The following is a 22,068-nucleotide window of genomic DNA, read 5'->3' as shown; positions in this document are numbered from 1 at the left end:
AATCTCTTGTAAACTCTCAGTGCCATTATAATTCATTGCCTAAACTGGTCATCTAATTACTGTCAATATGCAGTGAGAACTGGAACAGTCCCTAAGGGCAGTTAAGTGAGTTAAGAGCCTTTCTTGCTTTATACCTTTCCTTGGTTTATGGTTACTCTTGCTGTTTAAAAATGGCTTTCTATTTCAGAAGGCCTAGAAGGAAACTTTTTTTAGAAACCATGAGTGCACAACAGTTTTCAGAGATTTTACTAACAAGCTGCACAGGGTATTTCCCCTGTCTTGCATTTGAGTGTACAATACTGCCTCTGTGGGATTTCTGTCCCTTTTCTTCAGAAAGAGGGAAAGAGAGAATGACATTTTTAATTTGGGGGAAGCAAAATTTCCATTAACTCTAGCATTTATACATGTAACTGTCTTTATCCTCCCTCAAGCAAAGGAGCGAGTTACACGGCAAGTGAGTACACGTGCAGACAAAGGAATGAGAAGCAGTGCTCAGATGGTTAGTGTAAAATTTACCCTGCCTGGAGAAGGTTTGCTACAATTTGTTCTATTCCCCAGAAATAAAAATAATTCAGTGTGTGCTTCTCTGCTGTTTTGCAGCTCTGCCACACTGCCTATCACTTTCAAGTGCTTGTTGGAGAATAACCATGTGGACAGGAGGATTGCGAGGTTTGTGCTGCCTGTGGGAGCCACCATCAATATGGATGGGACAGCACTCTACGAGGCGGTTGCTGCCATCTTCATTGCGCAAGTAAACAACTATGAGCTGGACTTTGGGCAGATTATTACTATAAGGTATAAACCTCAAATGCCACATGCTGCAATTTGCTTGTCCTGTTGAGTCTGACACTCTTACGATTCTTGTATGTAGCAATGTTCAGAACAAAACACATCTTTGCTGTTATCAAAGGATGCATTCCTCGAAGGATTGTTATTTTTAAGTAATGCAGAGATCAGGGACCGTACAAAGAGAAGTTGTACTGGTACTGTTCAACAGAAGCATGTGGACATCAGGAAACGTGTTTCTGTTTGAGGATAACTGTCTAATGTTTACTTTTAGGTAACCCATTGATCGTTTACTAGGATTGGAACACTTTACTATTATTATTGGTGTTTAAAACACTATTTTAAACATCAGAATTGTTTTCAACTTTAAGTCTGGTTTGCATCTTTACATGAGAGGAACAGGTTAAAAAAAATGCAAAACTAGAAGTCCTATATCAGATAACAGGGACTAGAGTGTGTTGGGAAGCTCTTTGACAAACCTTGAAAGAGTAGGGGAACAGGGAGGGAGAACAGATGCTACTATTAGGGCAGGTTTTCATGAAGATGCCATATCACTCAGGTATTTCTTAGATGTCTTCTCTGCTGCTTGTTAAAGCAGAAAACTTCATAAACAACCATGCTCTCAGTGGGTAGAGAGTGCTATAGCTGCATACTCTGTCCTTGAAAGGTCTGTAATAGATCCAAAAGACTCGAAGATCCAGCTGAACAATTGCCACCAGAATAACTCCAGTGGTTGCCAAAGAATGCCTCGGGGACTGAAACCTGCAAGTTTCCAGCAGGGAACAAATGATTACAAAAACATTCCTCATAGTCAGAGCCTTGTGCAGCATATTTGAGATCTGCTTACCTACCCACCCAGTGACCTCATCACTGCCCTGTTTACACTGCTGGGCCTTGCCCATCTTCTGTTGGACCTTGCCCATCTTCTGCTGGACTTGAAAACCTTCATGACAAGAAGAGGAGAGTCCTGAAACTAACCCCAGATGACAGCTGAGGTTTGCTAATGGGCTTCTGGCAAGATCTGGTTAGACTAGAAACAGAAGAAATAAATTGTGCCCATATGAGCTCTTGCTTCAGGCTCTCTCTCTCTCTGAAAATTACTGGAATGACCCTGTGCTAAAATTTAGTCTCTGGTGGTTTTCAATTTGGAGATGTTTTTAGTACGTGGTCCAAAAATATGGCCCAGAGCATGGGCAGACATTATATACACCTTGAAGTAGAGAATGGTGATTTGAAAAATGAAGGACAAGGAGGGTGATAATAAAAGGAAAGAAGATAAGTTCTAGCTTTCTCTTAGCAGAACCCTATTTTACCTCTTTATTTTCACTCCCTGTATTAAGTGCTGGTACATAAGAACCAGAGAGAAGTAAAGACAGTAGAAGGAAAATACAAATGAAGATTGCAAAATCCAAGTAAGGAAAAGAAATAGACTCACTTACAAAAGAAGTGGGTAAATAGGAAATCACGGTGGATTCAGGACCTTGAATATCTGAAGCCAAATTCTAACTGTATTCTGTGGGCCAAACCTGCCCCAGACCTTGATACTTTAGGACTTGGAGATTTAAAATTCAAATATTCCTGAGTGCCAGGATATTTTTGCCAGAGGGGAAAAACATGTTAGAAAAATAATCAGTCTACTTTGCTTATAGTTTGTAAAATCCAGGTTGACAGTTTATATCAATGTGATTATGCAAACTTAGATGTAGCAGAAAAAGAGAGTAAAGATTCTATTCCCATCAATTGAGCATATTATAGAAAGAAACATCTACATTAAGTCAAAATTGAATGGAATAGCAGATGAGCTTGCCTGTACAGTGTTAGTTAAACACTCCAGGTTTTGCTCACAATTAAGTCATGAGACTCTGTGGCCTGAACTGACTTAGGAGGCAGAAGCAGTCCTAACCAGCTAGCCAGTTTATAGCACTAGCTGGAGAACCTTTTAATGTTAATTACAGATAGTTCTCTCTTATTCAAATACTGAGCTTCTGTCCCTTCCTTTCTATTTGTACACTGCCTATTACAATGCTATTAGGATGCTATACAGGCTTTTTCAAAACATAGTTTTAAGTCTGTCTCGTTCCCCATCACACCCACATGCAAATGTATTTTTTTATTGCAGGAAAGGGCTCTAGTTATAAATACTGATGCTGGTCTACTGGTACACTGTACAGCTGTGAGCAAGATACTGGATATCTCTGTGTCTCAGTTTCCATATTGGTGAATACTGTCACCCTCATTTTCCATCATAGGATGTTGATGAGACTTAACTGCTTGCCAAAAGCTCTGAAATTCTGGATTGATGAATACAGTGGATTATCAGAGTATATGCTTTTTGTCATCCTTTTACAATTGTCAACATTTGTTTTTTGTCTTTCTGCTGGATGGCCTAGCTCTTGGAAGTGGCCAGATGGGTGGAAATGAATATATCCAGTCACTTTTGCTCCTGGAAAAAGGAATGAAATCCCGCCCCTAAAAATAGCATTATGAAAAAAATGTTAAGCCTGCCAGGTCCACTCTTGCCCTGGTCTCCCATTCATTTCTGCTTGCCTGGCTGAAAAAATGGTCTGAAGGTCAAGTAAAAATACTTTCCAGAAACTGAAGAGGTACAGTCACATTCACGCTTGCTTCATATTTAGATCCAAGTATGCAAAGCCATGTGCTGTGCAAGGACTTCACCCTTGGCCCAGCCTCTCTGTGATGGATTGACATTAAAGGCCCTAGCCGCAGCCAGCCGCGGATTTGCCTGGCACAGGGACTGCCGATGATGACTCAGAGATGTCTGCTGGGAGCTCTGCTGCCAAGGGTGAAGCAGTGATGAGGAGTGCTGGCAGATTGATGGCACACAGCGCTGTGTGGTGCCATGACCCACAAGAAGCTGACATAACGCAGAGAAGCCCACAGCCTGGCGGCCCTCCTTTCTCTGCACTTGTGGTATTAAGAGATAACAGAACTGCCGCACCAGTGCCAAGGCTGCAAAGGTAGAGGGTGAGAATTTAGCACCGGGCAGACAGTTTGGCCTGTTCTTGCTCTCTGACCTGGCTTCTGTCCACAAAACACTGGCACTTCTATGCAGTGGCTTGTGTAAGAAGGATTATTGTTTAGGAAAGCTCCTGTAGAAACACGATGTGGTTACTTGCAGAGCAACCCATCACTGGTAAAGCTTATTCCTTTCTTTCTTTGTTAAAGTATCACAGCAACAGCTGCCAGCATAGGTGCTGCAGGTATCCCGCAAGCTGGCCTGGTGACAATGGTCATTGTTCTGACCTCGGTTGGGCTCCCAACAGACGACATCACGTTGATCATTGCCGTTGACTGGGCACTGTAAGTAACATTAAGCTTTTGAGGTTTCCAGTGTGGCAACATTGCTAAAAAGGCAAATGGTCCTCAGGGGTATAGTAATACAGGTATACATAAAAGGCATGGGAAGTAATTATTTCGCTTGAAATGGTGCTAATGTGGCCTCAGATTAAATACTCTGCCAAAGTGGGCGTTATATTGAAAAAAGACAAATGAGAGAGAGTCTGGATGAGACTTGGACAATATGACCTACATGGAAAGGCTGAAGAAACGGAGTTCATTTAGTCTAAAACCAGAGCAGGCTGAAAGAGGCCACCACAGCAGTTTCCGATATAGATAAGATTGTCCTGAAGAGGACAGTGATCAATTGTTTTTCACATACACAGGGAGGGAGGATGAAGAAGTAGACCAAAGTAACTACCTTAAGTCAGATCACGGAAAAACTTAAGAATGTTTTTTTTCTAGAAGGTTAGTCAGGCAATGGAAGTGGCTCCATGTTTTGCAAGCACAGCCATTCTGTAGAGAGGTTACTTTGCTGCATCCCTAATCACTGAGGATTTAACAGAAGAGGCAGAGGCTAAAACTTAACACATTCAGAATAAAAGAGATTCTTGTTACCCATGAGAAGAGCCACTTTAAAAATTCATGAGGATTGGTTTATTTGAACTCTTATCTTTTATGTAAATGTCCATAAATCAATTAAACAATTTTTAATAGTCTAGGAAGATGAATTCTAAAATACTGGTCCCTAGCTCATTAGCATTTCAATTAACTACATAACTAGCCTATGCATCCACAAGGAAACATTCAAAATTATTTTTTTATTTAATCTATATAAAATATATCTCCATTTAATACAGTGGAGTTTCATCACATCAAGTTTCTGGTTAAAAATGTGTTACAAGTACATTCTGTTATATATCCTATTTTATTCAACTTTAAGCCACTGATGTTTTATGCAAAGAATTGTGAGAAGAAATTATTTCCTTTCCTGTTCAGTGTAATAGAATATTATTATTATTAATAGGAGTCATGAGTGTTGTATGCATATTTTAAGACATATTTTGTTTTAGGAATATCAGGAATATTCTTCTGTGAAGCATAAATAATATCTGCTGTGGACACCTAAACTTGGGAATGGCAGTTCAGATTTAAATAAAGCAGTCTTTCTGATGGTAGACACTGAAGCTCAATAGTTAATGAAGCACAACAAAATCAAAGTATTTTAAGCTGTATTACAAACGCCTTTTCCCTCTATATTGCTCAGTTTTCGCCCAGCTCTTGCAACATCAACATTTCATTGTTTTTCCAGTAAGTCTTCCAGCGTATATGGGAATTACGCTTCTTTTTGTCTTACAAAACTTTTCAAAACAGCAGACAAAAAACTTTTTCAGGCTATAGTTCCAGATGGTATTAAAAAGTGAGCAAGGAACAGACCCAATTTTCTGTCTTTTGCAGATGATCTTTCATACAAAAAGTATATTTCTGTATTTCGGCACTTGGTGGTTTCAAGAGCCTGCAGATGCAAAGTGTCAACATGGTTGACATAATGAATATTTTCAATATTAGTTTTGGAAGTACTGGAGTATGAAGAATGCTTAAAGAAGGCTGGTTAGATGATCTCACGAGACTGAAATACCCATTACAATGCACTGCAGGTATTACAACTCATTTAGGTAGCCATAACATGTATGTGAACTTCATACCTTTAGCTAGTGCCTAGAGACATAAAGAAGAAAACCAAAACATTTCTCAGCTAATTTATTAAACACAAGGTAAAAGTTTTGCATCTTTAATATCATCTAAAGCTAAAATACCACTGCAACACCTGACTCACGTGTTTGCACTGAAAGAAATGCCACTAGCAGCAGGCTGGCCTCTTAGTAGAGAAATGACAGCGGTGTGCGGTGTGGTTCTACTCATAGCATAGTGCAGACTACTCTGTACACACAGAAACATGCAATAGAACTGGTCAAACTACGTGCCAGGCTATCCATTTTCTTAAGAGTTTCAGTGTGGTGCACTGTTTCCTCAGAAAAATCCTGTCTTCAGAAGAGATGCTAATCAGAGCCCAAAAGGGAGAGCAAACTCTTGAGCTCTGCTCATGCAGCTTCTTCTCTACCACAGCTGACTCTTTGCACAATCCAAAATTAACAACTCCGAATATCTTTCCAAGAATCAAAATTTGATGATCAACCAAGGAAAAAAAAGTCTATGTGTAACAGGAACATCTATCGATATGTGCTGTAACAGTATTTTCCCCCGCTTAACATATTCTTGTGGGAATTTTCCTCAAGGCAAAACCCAAAATCAGAACAGCAGGAATTAGAAAAATGGCTTCAGCAAACAAGTGTAGGATTGAGTCCTGGAGTCAACAACCACATCTAGGTGTAGGCTGTGGAATATTATTGCTGAAGTTACTTGCAACTGCATGTACAATTTGGGTAACTGCACATGCAAATAACCTTTCATGCAGGAACTTTCATGCTAATTAGGCAAGCAACTGCATAAACATTTGCATGCACAGAGTACATGCCTAAAATATCTGAAAAAAAAATCAGCACACAGTTTCAATTCTCTTCTATATTAAGATACAGGATCAGAAATCTGGGCAGTGTTGATATTGGACTGTCACTGTCTTTAATAAGCCAAACATCTGGAGATTTCTGAACGTCCATTTTATAACCCACATTTATAAATTAAGTTACTAATATGACACAGTTTTCAGATGTGTATGTTTTTCTTGGAAAAGACGTGATATATTTCAGACTTAAAAGCTATATTGTCTATTTGAAATCTCGTCAATTTTAACTAATAGATTCCAAGGTGTTTCAAGTGTAACACTTGTCTATGACAGCCACTTACTTTTGTGTATTTACAGTCTGTATTTTAATAGATTTATTTTTTAGACAGTGGGTAGAACGTATAAGCAGGGCAGAAATGATCCCATAAATGAATAAATGAAAAATAGTGAAACTGTATATATACAAAGTACTGTCAAGCATACAAATTTAAATTGGAAAAGATGATAACTGAAAATGAAGAATCTTTAAGAGCCACTGGTAGCCATAGCAACCATAGCTTTTTCAGAAACGAACATGATTTAAATATAGGCAGTGCTTAGTTTGTGAGCGTAGTTATTTAGCAATCTTCTGAATAATTTTGATTGTATTCTTCACATTCTACCAATACAATAATCTTCTTAACTAGCACTTTGGTTGCTGAGATTGGGCCTTGATAATTAATATAAGGTACTGGTTGCCCTCTACTTTTATTGAATTAAGACATTTGCAGCACCAGCCTCCAAATCAGGCCATAATACTGGACCTTAACATAAAAACTTGGACATAAATGCAGTCTTGATCTGCTGTGTTAAACCTTTTTAGTGCTGAATCCACTTGCATGTATAGGGAGGCATGGCTGCTGTAGTTAGCTCAGTTACAAATTAAAGTATGTGGCAGCACAGTGCACTGAGCTCTGAAAAGGCTGGAAAACCCAACTGAGCAGCTCAGTAACTAGTGGCTGCCCCGTGCCAAACTCCTTACTACCATTTCTAAACTTGTTAGCTCATAAAACCAGCGAAACTGGCCTTCAGCTACAATTACTGCAGTGATGAAGGCGTAGGAAGATACCCAAAGAGCCAACAACTTACCATTACTATTTCATTTTCCAGAGACAGGTTTAGGACAATGATCAATGTCCTGGGAGACGCGCTGGCTGCTGGGATCATGGCCCACATCTGCCGGAAGGAATTTATCAAGGATGGTGACGAGGTAACAACACCATGAGTCAGGGTGTGCCAGCGTGTGCCGTATTACGGCAAAGAACCTGCAAGCTCTCAGCCTCCCACATTTGCTTCATCTAGTTTATAAAAGGTCTTTCAGAGAGAGGACAGAATTGGGCAATGTGTTGCTTAGCCAGATAGGGTGGAGAGGTCCTTGCAAAGGCCATGCAAAAAGCCACTCAAGTTCAGAGCTTGCTAGCCAGCTGTGTCTGGCACACTGGGGCTGGGAGCAGGAGAAGCAGCTGCATTGCCCTGCAAATGCACGAGATGCTGGAACTGCAAGTCCCACACTCAGTACCCAAGTCCTGACTGGCCAGTAAGTCATCCTTCTAAAAATGTGACCAGCAACAGAGCAGGGTGAAAAATGTCCTTGAGTATTTGTGTGTAGGGGGAGGTAAAGGTATCTATGAGAGTGTATATGCATAATCAATAAGCTCACAATAAACACAACTACCCTGGGTGTTTCAAGCCTCTGTGTTAGCATAACATGAAGCCACCATTGCAATAATTTCCTTTCTGGACTAGCAGAAGCACATTGCTCCATTCTAGACTTCATTCTCAAGCATCTTTGTGCCTTCTACATTTAATACAAGTCCCTCCTTACATCTTTGTTTTTCCTTCTCTATATCTTATTCCATACGCCACGCCACACATACCCCTGTATTCTGCCCCTGCCTCCCTCCACTCCTGTGCTTTTTCTCCTTCCTCCCTGGCATGCATCATTCAGTCTTTCCTTATATGAGGAAATCCTTCTCATGCTCTTCATTCAAATCCTTGGCAAAGGAGATTCCTAATTCCACGAGCCCATCATGCTTGGAGGTGCTAATCTCCAAGCATTTCAGCTCATGGCAGACTCTCACTACCTTTCTTCCACAAAGACTGAATAGTTTATGCAAAGAAGTTTCATCAGGACTGATTTTCACAAGGCATGTTTCATTTCTGTGCATCATTTGTAGTATTCTACAAAGAACAACAGTATTAATAGCAAAGCTTTATTTCTATTATTATTTCTTCCATTTTACAGACAGTCTTTCTGGTAAATCCCATTCTCATGCCTTCCTGCAACATGCATTTAAAATTCCTGCTCTTTCAAGTTTTATATAGAAAGACAGACCTTATCCTCTGAGGTCCTTAGCACCTGCAGTAATTACTGATGACAGGATTAAGCCTGAATATATGGGCTACACATATAGCTAGCTACAAAAAACTAAACACACAACCTAATGGTAAAGTATGTCATCTGTTACAGAGCCAGAAGTGTAGTCTGAGTTCCTGCATAACACAGGCCTTCTGACATTTCACTGCTGTATTTAGAACCTAGTCAGAACTCAAGAAGAGATGTTTCAAGAATATGAAATCCCTCCTAAGAGATTATTTAGTCATCTGTGATGAGATTTTTCTTTGCATCATGCTCTATAATTGTATTAAAATATACCATTAGTCTGCCGTACATTTTGGCTGCATAATTTGTGGAGTTAGTAATGTATACCCAAAGGCCAAATTTTCTCAGCTGCAAGCCGACCTCTTTTCTCTGCCAGTATTTACATCTTATTTTCCCCATCAGAACTTCTGGCTTGATTTAAAGAACACTTCGATATTTAACTTATGAATCAGTCAATAAAGTCCTCTTTATTTCTTTTGAAAGAGTGCAAACTGAAAAGACAGGTGTTAGTTTACTGGGTTAGAAGAAAGGCAGAAGGCAACAATAAATGACTTACTGGTTTATGTAATTGCACTCAAGAGCAAGCACTGCCCAAAGCTCAGCATACTGGTCATTGAGTGTCCGTATCTTTTGAACTTAGCCCTGAAATTCTAGTCTTTATTTACCCTACTTATATCACTTTACTGATGCAAGCAGTTATTACTGTGAGTATTCATTAAATTAGAGTTGTGACAGAATTTGCATTTTTACATACTTAGAGACACCTTCACTTTATCCAGATGGTGCAAAGATGCTTTAGTGTATATGAGAAAGAGGTCCTGGAAGTCTACGGAGGCCCTAGACAATTTTGGTTAATGTAAAGCGGACCACAGGCTTTCAAAGTAAAAATTCCTTTCCTGTTGTATACAGCAAACAGTGGCAGTATTCCAGATCTTAATGCTTTTCACATAGGTGCCATTGATCTGTGAAACTAAGCCTATTAACATCCATCAGATTGTGGCTTACCAGAGAAATGGCTGTGTGAAGACCATGAATGAATCTCGTGGACCAGAAACAGTGAAAGGGTTTCAGCACCACATACCCGTACAAGTGGAGCAAGAAGAAAGTCCAGTGGAGAATCACACTAAGAAATCCAACAGTAAAGACCACTGCACTATTGAAATAAATGAACTAGAAACAAATGTGTAACTGCTACACTCAGTGGTATCTCATACCACAGTGACCTGATACCCAATCTCTACCTCACAGCTGGAAGAGAGACTCTTTGCCTTGAACAGGAAAATGTGGAATTATCGCCACCCTGCTTGTACTGGAGCTAGGAGACCAGCTGTGAACGTCAGGAAAGGCACACAGCTTGCAAGAGACGTGGGCTTCTTTAGGTGGAAGATTTTAATATGGAAAAATTAACTAATGGACGACTACTGTTTTATTCTGCACTCATTTGACTCCAGTATAGCATTTGACACTCCTTTGGTTTCTTTTTTTTAAAGTTTTTTTTATTTGACCCTTTTTGATTTTCTAACCAAAGCCTTTTTTTCTGAATCTCAGTAATTATGAACACTGTATTTATGTAGATTTTTTGCTATGTGAAAATGTTTCACCAAAACTGCTAAGATACTAATTTTGTCTAATATTCGCTAAATAATAGAGTTTGTGCTTAGTTTTAGAAAAATGGTAAGAAAATCACACTGATTTCCTGATCTCAAGAGGTTACATATATTACTAAATAACACTTCAAGCAGAGGAGAAGCAAAGCATGCATTTTTGCAAGAAAGCACATTAAGGTAATTCCGATGGGCAGCCTTCAGAGACAGGCATTCAAGTGTGATACGTAACACAAAGAATTCCTAGGTCACTGCAGAGCACAGTTTGCCTTCCAAGTGCCAGATTTATTAACCTTTTTTTAACCTAACTCTTCAGTAGAATCAGTACCATGCACATGCAGTGGCAGAGGCGATGTGAGCCCTAATCCATAAGCACTGGTGCTAATGTGTCCTCTCCTGTAATCTGTAGGCTGTTCTACTGTAAATATGTATAAACCCAAAGCAGAAGCTCATGAACCACATGCTTCATCCTAAGGACGGGCTGAACACAAACTGGAACCGGGTGATGCTGAGTAATATTGGGGTTTTGTGAGGAGTTTGCTGTGGAAACTGGCCCATTATTTCTCATAATTCGGTGGTTGATCTACATTGACAGTTACTCCCTTTCCACTATCTACTGAATCTTTCAGTTACAATAAAATCTGCTGAGTATGTTTCCAATGTTTGTGATAGAGAACATTTTTAATAAACCTGCCATTTAAAAACAGGCTGTCTGTGCACTTCTACTATTAGTGTCTTCTTATTTCTCTGCCCAAATGGAGAGTGGAAGTGAGGAGACCTTTTGAAAGTTGGGATTCGATCCAGAGATTACATACTAATTCATACCAATACACTTGACATTATATTTAGCTACTTGTGACATATCAGTTTCAGATAACGTGTGCCTGGTATTATAATAAGCTCCTCTCATCTGTAGAGAAAAAATAACCCAGTCAAAAAGGACAATTTCTGCGCTTACCAGAAACAGAAATGCTTCATGCACATGATTAATGGTTTTCCTGGGGTGTACATATTCACCTCTTCTTTGAGACCTCCTGTTCAGACTATTTTTTTGTCTTGCACTAATTAGTTGCCTTAGAGGGCTGTAGTATAGGTAGTTTAAATATCAAATGGTAAAGCCAGAAAGAACAAATGTACATCTTATTTGCCTATAGTTCCTCAGAAATGATGTATTAATTTGAAAATACATACAGCTGGTAACTATTTTCCTGATTTGATCTTAGAGTGAAAACAACAAACACAGAACACAATGAATAGGGAAGAACTGAAATTATTCAGAACAATTTGTTCCTGAACAAGTCCTATAATGCACCTGCTCTACAGAGTGCCATTAAAATCAGTGATTTGGGAGAGCTGAGGCTGGTCTGTGCCTCTCTGGATGGGCAGAAGCACTAGCTGACAAACACAGCATATGATACTTTCATCTCAGCAGCACTGGCAGCTCCAGGAGGTCCCCTTCATCCTTCCCCAGCTGTCCATTCCTCCCTGCACTGCCTCCCCTCCTCTCCCAGCTGTACAGACCCAATTATTTATGAGGCCAGACGAAGAATCAGATGAGAAGTATTTTTAATTCAAACCAGTTCACATATGTTTTTAGCACAGTCCTAACAGACAGTTGTGTCAACACAAGTGAAGGGGTGACACAGGGACAAGAACAAGCAGCCAGGGATGAAACAGCGTAAGCGTGTGTGGAGAGGGCAGGATCTCTGCGTGCTGACTTTTACAGCAAAGAAAACATAGCAAAGTGTCAACTTCACACAGTCAATTACAGCTATGTGAAGTGATAGTAAAATCCTGCCAGTCATCTATCACTTTATAATCACTTTGCATAGATAAAAATGATGAAGAAAGAGGCCAAGTAGATCCAAGATTTGGAATGACTAGTTCCAAACTAAGTAGTTTTTGGATGAGTCTCCCAACACACCATGCCAAGGTGCCATGGCCTGCCAAGCAGAAAGTGCTGCTAGCCTTACCACCATCACCTTCTCCAGCCACCTACAATGTTTGGCTAACTACAAAGTGCAAATCCTTTTGCCTGCTTGCCTGAGACAGCTTACTTAGTCTGCCACTCTTCAGCTTAGTCATGTCTCAAGAGGTCTAAGCCCACTCCACTGCTAAGAAGCTGCGACTTCTACAAGGAGAACTTCAGATGAGATAAAGCGTCAAAGACCAGAAGCAGCAGCCACTTGTGCTACAGAAGTCCTACACAACAAAGAAAACCACAGTTTTGCCATTTACACTCTGGCAAGTAGGGAATGCAGAAGTCTTGTGTGAAGGTGTATTTTTATGGAATCAACAGGCTGGTTTAAAATTAGCCTTCTGCATTCAAACCCTATTCAAAGAGTGTCTAGTTTTACTTTGCAAATTTGAAATACATTATTTTTTTTTACATGATACTGTTCGGATCTTTAAAACTAGGGTTTTATACCAATACCTGCCTCCCATTTAGCTGGGAGGAAGGCAGCGGTCCAGTTTCTCACCTGACCTTTATCATTTGTGGTATCAAATACTGCTAACTAGAGGCCCACGGCACTTTAGTTCTTTGTTCTGGTAAGTATATGTTGCTTAGTGTAGTGTGACCTTGACTGGAGCATCTGGCTGCTACCACAGTCATTCTGTACTGAACACAAGATGCCACTGTTAACTGGGGAGAGGCAAACACTGAAGTTAAAATAATTTTTACAGTAAGTTTTCCTCCATGATAGCTATTTTCTGTGTCTCATGGTGATTGTTGTCAAGCAGCTTGACACACGGTGCAATTAGGCTACCAGTAGGTTCCATATCATATTTGCATGCATGGATCTGTTCACATTTTCCAGCTATAATCACACTTCCTTCCAATGAAAATAATGAAGCTGTTGATTATGAAGTTAGAGTGCAAGCTTTGTGTTGGTAAATACGTTTCTCCTACTTTCAGAGCATGAAAACAAACGTGACCTTTATAGTCTCAAAACTTTTATATTAAAAAAATCAATCAATCAATGAAGCAATCACTAATTACAACAGTTTGCATGGAATACTTTCAAGTATATGTGGAAATAACATATTTCTTAACTGGCAACATTCAACCTTATTTTGAAGTTGCCTCCCCCTGCTAAAGAGAAAGGGAGCTTAGCCAATTAAAGTATACTCGGGACACACTAGGGGAGAGTGTTGAGGAGGGAGAGAAGATAATTAAGAAACGTGGTGCATTGTACACAGCTATGGAAGAAATAATGTGGGAATTAACCCAAATTAAGACATACTTATCAGATACAGTTGTTTTACGCTGGTTAATTTGCAACTGCATTGCTCTAGAGATACTACTGAAAGGAAAGAGCCACTGCAGATTGTTGTGGCATAAAACATGATTAAAGACATCTTAAAACAGCTTCTTGAGGATTTTGTCAATGCCAAGGAAGTTTTGAAGTGCTGAATTGCTGTAATAAATCCTTGTGCAAGAATTAGAACTGGGAGAAAGAGACACAACCAGAGCACTTACGCATCCCGCTAACTCCCAAGAGCTTTTGGCTGCCAACCCAAATACAGAAGTTTATGGGACTAATAGAGTTACTCATATTCTCAGCTAGTCTTAATTGATGCCACTTAAATGACTTAATTGCAGCTAAACTTATTTGTGCCACCTGAGTACATACATACAAATAAGATGATCTAAATAATTAGCCGGAACATTACATTGTAGACTCCCTCCATGCTATACTAGCAACTCTAAAGCACTTAGAAAATACAGTCACTCTGTAACACCCCTATTTGATAAGCTCTCACTTTCAGTTTTACAACAAACATTAATTTTAGTCCGTTTTTAACAGCGAACTAATTTGTAATACTTTCAAAGCAGATGGAAAGCTTCATCTTCAAGCCAGATGGATAGTCTTGGAAATGACCTCAGTCCTTTCTGTGCTTTCCATAAAAATGAGGTAACTACTAGCAGAAGGTGGTTGATGTGTGCAAGCAAAATGTGTAACCTAGGAAATGAATTGCATTTGGAAAACTCAGGCTGCCTTTGATCTTGCCCAATGCTATGTACTCCTGTCTCTGTGTCTCTGCTGAACGACCAGGTGCATTTTTACATCAAGACAGATATCTTTCATTACAGTCACAGTGGCAATGAGGAATTGCTGGTTTTCCCCTCCAGACACTAAGCTGGCTGAGATCACAGCCCTGCAGCTGAGGACTAAATACAGTAAGGAGAGAAAGCAATGTAGGTTTCTTCTACAGGGATGCTACTGCTGTCTATCTTGCGAGGGGGGGAGGATGGGGGCAAGGGGGAGGAGGACACATCTTTTTGCAGTAATAATGGCTGGAAAATATCTGCCTTTGCTGCATTTGGAAAAGAGGTCCCAGAATAGACAAATTTAATGCATCCATTCACTAAGGGCTGAGCTGCAAATGAAATACATGTATTAAATTTCTCCCTTTAGCCTATGATTTCACATACAACTAAGGAGGCAATATATGCTCAAAATTACATTCCTCACTAACTACTTTGGAGCATACTGATTGACACTTCTGGAATTTATAAGAGGGTTTGTCCCACAAAACCCCAAATGGATGAGATTAATAGAACAGGAAGGGTGGTCACTGCTTAAGTTCAGTTCATTATTTACTGTCTCAGACTTCTCATGTGATCTCATGGTCAAGTGACCACAAGAACGCAGGGTTTGCTTCCCATCTATAAAAAGAGAAAAAATAGTTTTCTAATTCAACAGGGTGTTGCATGGTAAGGATAAATCAGCTGAAGACTGAGACAGTTACATAAGACATTAAAGGGGACTCATATGATTACCTTGGATTAGCCACTACTTTCTCTCTGGAAGCACAAGATCACTACTCATGATATTCACAGGAATTGCTAGGCTCCTGTTTTAAGTGACAAAACCTCAGATTCCATAATTTATAAAGTAGCAACGGTTGCATCTCCATAGCCTAGAAGATGATATATGGGAATGGATTTGGCACAGCTGGGACTTTTGGCAGATTTGTGTCACAGGATATTTTAGATATTTTACAGGCTGTCAAAGTAAAATCATAGCAGTCTGTTACTGAGAGAGTGGTATTTTGAGGAATGAATAAAGAAGGCTTCAGGAAGACAAGATGGTGAGTATTGCCAGGTGAAGAGGAAGAGTGTTTAATCACTTCTTCTCCTGCAGTAGAATCAAACCTCCTTTCCTTGCTGGCTCTAAGATGAGAAGGTACCAACAGTTGGAGGTATAGGGATGGAGCAAGCTATCCCTCTTGTCACAAAGCTTCTACTTGAGGACAGCCACTAAAGACAGGTCTGCAGGTATCCACAAGCATCTGTGAGTCACTGGTCACCCCTTCACAGCTAATTCTTGGCTACCTCTCACTCACTGAAAACTATTGGAACAGACTATACAGTTAATGGAACAACTCTTTTCCTTCTCCTATTCATGATATGATGAAAACTTATTTATACTCCTACAAAGACTTTTGGTGGTAGGGCATGCTGTCCTTCCTTCCAAACTAGCATAGAGCATTCAGTCCGGCACAAGAACATGCAAATATTGTTCCTGAATTGTTTTCAATTCAGACATTACAAAACCCTAGACTTCCCATGCCACTGAGAATTACAGATGTGCTCAGGGTAGGTCACAGTGCTGCTTTTCAGGTTCCATCATAGGAGTTTTTCTTCTGTAAGGTACAGAGTTCTGCATCTGTTGCTTTAAAAGCAGTCATCTTTCATCACAAAGAGGTATCTGCATTTCATTTAGGAATGAAACATACGCTTGTATGTGTCTGCACACAACACTAGCTGAAAGCCAGGATTTGACCCACCACATGAAACTTATTGTAGTTAATTGTTACTTTTGAACTTTCCTAATAAGGATATAATATCTCTAGTGCTCCCCCACCCCCCAAGAAGGGTATTTTAATAAGATGGAAAAAGCAGGGGAAGCAAAACAAGAAGTGTTTTATGTTCACAGATATCTCACATTACATCTGCTACAAATACTGTATGGGCTAAATGGCAAAACCAAAAGAAAAACAAGACTGACCTTGAGATGTTTCATTATGATTTCATTGCTTCTAGTGGTTTTATTGGGTTTTACCACTAGGCTATTAAAAACATGTGGAAATTATACAGAACTAAGTCAAACTGAGTATTTTCAACCCTAAACTTCCATTTTCTTTTCCATTTAAATACTTTAAATTGTTCTTTTATATTTCATGAGTTTTCTTGAAAACAAACTCAAAGTACAGAGATTTGGATAGTCTATATTTTATTGATAGTTTAATCAGTAAATGTATGATCTTTGTTTTAGAATAAATCAACCAATCTTCTCGGGTTTTTTAATACAAGAAAGCATCTCTCTGACATGAAATGCTTCCTAACCAAATATCTGGGGAGGGAGGAATCCGGATGGACAGGAGTGTATCAGCCCAGCACTGTGGTTGGAGCTAGCTCTAGCAGAAAGTTCAGAAAGGAAGTCTCAAAGCTCTCCGATGAAGAGAATTTCCACTGTGACTGCTCATTCTTAGTTGTTTTCTCAGTGGTGTTGTGCACAGGACTAATGTACAGCTCCATACTGTACTTTCTGCACAAGTAATCTGCAGCTCTCCAGAGTAAATTTCACAAAAGGTATTAGAGATTATCTGCATCCCAGACATTTTGTTCGTCCCCTCTCTGAAAGCAGGTGGGAACAACCTGGAAGACTCACTTCATTTGTTCCTGCCTGGTTTGGCATTGGAAGTTCCACTTCGGTTCTTCCTACCTGCTTTACAGAGAGAGTAGGAACAAAGTGAGTCTCCCAGTGCCAGATCTTTTAAGCTGTGGATGATGAGGGTGCCTCATGCTGCAGCAACTCTACTGTCTTCAGCACATCAGTAAAGTGCTTTGAGTTTTATCCCACTGCTGCATTTGAATTAAACAGACCCAAACCAGAAGTCCACCACAAAGAAGGAGAGAAATCTAGAATGCTATATAAGTAATCAAAGCTAATTTTAATCCTGTATAAAAGATATACCCTAAGTAAAGATTTTTTAAAGCTTATTTCTTTGATGACTGTCAACAAACACGCAATTATACCCTAAGTAATAAAAGCATGAGACTCATTCATTTCTTGTCTGCAACTGGAGCTGAGAATACTGCAAATCAATCCACACTTTTATCGGAAGCAACGTTCTCGGCAGTATCATAATCATATGCTAAAAACAGACTCTGGAACTACTATGGGGAAAACTTGAGATAGCCTGTACAACTGTGCATTAAAACAGCCTTTGCCTGATTCAAAACCATTTAAAGAAGGACTTTATTGATGGACTGTTTAATGTCCCTGGATACTACTGAAGAATTTTTATGGAAACACTTTGTATACTGGATTATTAGAACACATTTATCATCCACTGCCTCCACATACATCTCACAGCTGGCTGACTTTACAATAGCGGTATGAATCAGAGCTACAGGGCACACCAATATTTTCCTCACTAAAGGAAAAGGAGTTCTTTAGGGAATTTACTCACTGCTCTTATATTAGCAACGTAATAAAGCAATTACAATGACCTCCATAAATTAATCCCATTAGAGAAGGAAATATCTTGAAAAAACAAGGCTAAATTCATGTTATATAAAACTCTATATATGTTTAAGTTTTTAGGACAACTATTCACAACCCCAGGAAGAAAGACTCACCAATATTACAGTATAGAGTGAAATCAATTAATAGGATATTGGACTATATCATAGAAGCTTTCCAAGAGACTGCTTCCCATCAAAAATATTATTTGTAAAATACGTCTTTATTCTTATTACTTTTTTGTAAGCAAAATTTGTAAAAATGTTAGTGGGCCCAGTCAACATGGTGACAAACAGCATCATAAACTAAACTCTTATTGACCATCAGGAACCACTGTCAAAAGAGAACAATCCTGAAGTTTCAGTCAGACCCCTCCTGCCTCCCCGCTCTGTGTGGACCACTGAGGAGCAGAAGAAATGGCAGTTGGGTCCCAGGGAGGAGGACACTTCCCGTTCTCATCCACTTTGTTAATGCAGGTCCGTAGCCTCACTCCTGCATGTACCTAACTTCTGCTACTCCAGATCCTCAGCCTTTTCAGGAAAAAGTCCCCTCTCTTTGCCTTGCAAAGCAGCAGAGGAGGAGGGGGTTTGGAGTTGGAGGATCCTTTCCTCAGCTGCCCTTTTAATGGACAATCCTGTAGCATTTATGGGAGGGAGCTAAGAAAAATATTCTCCAAGTCCCCCAAAATAATCTCCAAGCTATACTTTTGTTCAGAAGATCCAGCAGATCTTCACCCTGGCGTGGCTGGCTGACCCAGAGCTGGCTGCGAGGAGGGTGGTTGCAGCTCTCTGACGGGAAGCAGTCCCGCAGAGATGCTGCGCTGCTGCCAGAGGTCTGCAGTTGGTGGTTCGTTAGGAGCTGCCGCCGCTCCCCCAAGGGAGCACTTGGCAGCCTCCCTCCTGCCCCACCACATCCCTTTTCAAATTTGGTCAGACGTTTTCCTTTGGAGGTTTTTTCTTTCTTTCTTAAGTCATTTTTCCTTAGAAGAGTACCTACTTACTGTGTAAAGCACCTCTTTTTCATTAAACATAACACTTAACCCCCAAACACCACACCATGGCATGGCGAGGCCCTCAAGGCAGAGCAGGAGCTCCCTCACACCACAAAGGCACTTGACCCCCGCAGCCCCTCACCCTGCCTCCCTCCCTGGCAGCATGGCCGCTGGCGTCCCCCACAACTCACCCCTCCTGCCAGCCGAGGCTGGGGACCGCTGGTCAGCCGCAAGGTCCTGTTGTTCCTTGAAGAGGGGCTCACAGGGCGCCATCTTGGAGGAGGGAAAGCCTCGGCCTTGTGCCACCTCCCTCTCCACAGAGGAGCCGCCGTGGCCAGGGGCTCTCCTCTCCTCACAGCAGGCGGGATGGCGACAGCTCTTTTGTGGGGCCTTTTTGCCCGTTTGGGGCAGGAGGAGCCCTCCACTTCTGTGAACGTGGGGAGCAGAGGGAAACAGGCTCCCCGGATCCAGTCTGACGCCCGGCACCTCAGCGTGGGCACTGCAGCCCCTCCCAGTGCCCAGGGAGGGAGAAGGGGCCATAACCCCCTTGTGGGGAGATAAAACCTCTGGGGAAGATGCAATTATCCTTGGCCTTTTTTCCCAGAACCCCCAAAATCACAAGCCACTGGGGTCACCTGGAGGGGAGCGGTGCGGGGCAGGAGCGAGGGGAGGGCGTGCAGAGGCGGGAGCGGGTAGGGAGCGGGCGCCGGGTGCCCCAGTCCTTGGGAGGGGATGGCCATGGGGGCGAGGATCCCGAAGGAACAGGGACAAGGGGGAGAACGGCTGCAGAACGGCCCGTCCGCATTGCAGATGCAGCCGGGCTATGTGCCCACCGTCTGAAACAAAAGCTCATTATCCAGGGGCTATTTTTGGCACCCGTTGAGTTCTTGATAGCTCACGTGCTGCATTTGTACTCCTGTTGCTGTGAAAAATCGTATCCAATCCCAGAAAAATCCCATTTCCCCCCCATTTTGTGCAGTATCCTCTGTAATGAGGAAACATGGCCTTCAAAAGAAAAACAGCAAATAAACTCAGACCTCAGTTTGCATACAGACCACGCACGAATACCAAGCATGTGCAAATGCATACTTAGGAATGAAGTTGCCAACTTGGATGTTTTAGACTTCAAGTTTTCACTATCTATACGTCTATCTCAGCCTTAAAAACTTTCTATTCTTCTCTTTCCCAAATCCAAGCAATTCACAGGAAGAAAAGTTACATGAAAACAATGGTTGTGTTGTCTCTTTCTGGCCCAACTTTGTGAGCTAAGGAGAAGCCAACTTCGCAACTCTCCTCATTTTCACTCAAGGAAATAATATTAGACCCTGTTCCTGGGTCCTGCTCCACCCAAGGTCTGGGTTGGACCTTCAGATTACAGGTACCACCCACAACCGAAAAAATATGTGGGCTTAGTCCCACGGACTTCTGACTATTCTTCATCATCTCTCGTGGAGCCTCTTATTCCTTTGAAAGAAACAAACAAACTACCATTTTGGTTTGACAGTTTTATGCCCAATGTCATAGGTGCTGATGATACCAGATAAGCGAGGAATCAAGCCTGTCATTCTCTCTCATCAATCTCTTACATGACAATCGAAAGACATTCTTCTTGAGGGGTTTTGAGGCCTTTACTGGGGAAGAGGGATATCTTTTTTTTCTTTTTTTTTTCTGGTGGAAAACATCGTCCCCTTTAAAGGGCAGGTTCAGTGTGCAATTATTTTGAAATAAACTTGGAAAAGGGTTTCCTAACTGCTTAGTCTACAGGATACGCTCCTTCAACTGTGGGTGGGTCTCCTTTGGCAAAGGCTGAGACTTGATTAAGAAGTTTAACAGTGTATGTATCAACCTGAAATTTTGGGCCTGATTCTACAAGGTGCTAAAACATACCTTCACCCCTGCATTCACCACATCAGACTCTCAGGGATTCAAAGAGAGTCTGGGGCACCCAGCTTCTCACAGAATCACAGTGTAAGGCACTGAAGTTCAAAGCTTATCAAACAGTTGTCGATAAAACTGTACAAATCTGCATATTCTCAGCTTGTTCAGGAGTATAATAAATTGGTCTGCTTCACCAAAGACTGGCAAAACTTCCACTGGGCTTTGCTGGACACAGCTAATTGATTTGACCTATATTCTGTAAACATTTTACATAGAAATCTATCCCAAAAGTCAGTTGGCAGGCTATTTTATTGCTCAGCTGTGTAGCTGAAATTAAAAAATGTGGGGTTTTTTGCAATTTTTAGGGCCAAGCATTTATGTTTTTCAGGAAGCAATCTTTCCTTCTATGATTCATGATCGTGTTGAATTGTCTAAGGTAGGAAATATCAGCTTGAAATTACTGTCATGTGCTACGTGACCCCAAAGGGAGAGTGTGGAACTAGATCTTCTCCAGCAGGAAAACAGCTGGTAAAGAATTAAGCCAACTGTGTTTCCAAGTAAATCCTGGAATGCAGTATGCAAAACAACATGTGTTCAATCACAAATCCTCAAAAGAAAAGACCATTTCATCAAGCAGATTAGCTACCTCAGATGAAGGACATTATAATCAAATAAGAAACTTGCCATCCAGGTACCTCTGTAGGTCTTCTTTTCCTTGGTTTCCTTATTTTCCATGATTCCAACAGAAGCTGAGAATACTCAACACCATAAAATAGGTGAGGATTTAAGAGAGTATGACAGCAGGCACTGTCTCCAGAGTTGAACTAAACATGGAAATTTCTCTTGATGCTTAACCGTTTTCTCCTAAGAAACCCCACACTCACTTATCTCTTTTGCTTCATTAGTCTCACTTCTGACTCTTAATGTGAATGATATACAATATGTAAAAAATTCTACCACATATATTAAACTGCATACTGTTACTCAATCTTCTGGACATACTTTCGGAGACGTTCACACAGCTGCCA

The 22,068-nt window shown here is 40.8% G+C and overlaps 1 protein-coding gene across 4 annotated transcripts in view; it reads left to right on the top strand.

Annotated features, from left to right (window-relative positions):
- SLC1A7 (solute carrier family 1 member 7) overlaps positions 1-11,337 on the top strand; it is a 59,141-nt gene extending 47,804 nt beyond the window's left edge. The window contains exons 8-11 of one of the 4 annotated variants that reach the window (XM_030032457.2): positions 601-795; positions 3,973-4,107; positions 7,757-7,856; positions 10,278-11,337. In XM_030032457.2, coding sequence (XP_029888317.1) covers positions 601-795; positions 3,973-4,107; positions 7,757-7,856; positions 10,278-10,436 — 589 coding nt within the window. In that variant the 3' untranslated portion in view covers positions 10,437-11,337. Of the gene's footprint in view, positions 1-600; positions 796-3,972; positions 4,108-7,756; positions 7,857-9,980 lie in introns of all 4 variants that reach the window. The other 3 variants (XM_030032458.2, XM_030032455.2, XM_030032456.2) reach the window with 3 other exon arrangements.
- Positions 11,338-22,068: the final 10,731 nt, after the last annotated feature.

Source organism: Aquila chrysaetos, chromosome 12 (genome assembly GCF_900496995.4).
Source record: "Aquila chrysaetos chrysaetos chromosome 12, bAquChr1.4, whole genome shotgun sequence".
In the NCBI taxonomy this organism is placed as follows: Eukaryota; Metazoa; Chordata; class Aves; order Accipitriformes; family Accipitridae; genus Aquila; species Aquila chrysaetos.
Note: the sequence above shows the minus strand (reverse complement) of the source record. Positions and strands in the feature narration are given on the sequence as shown.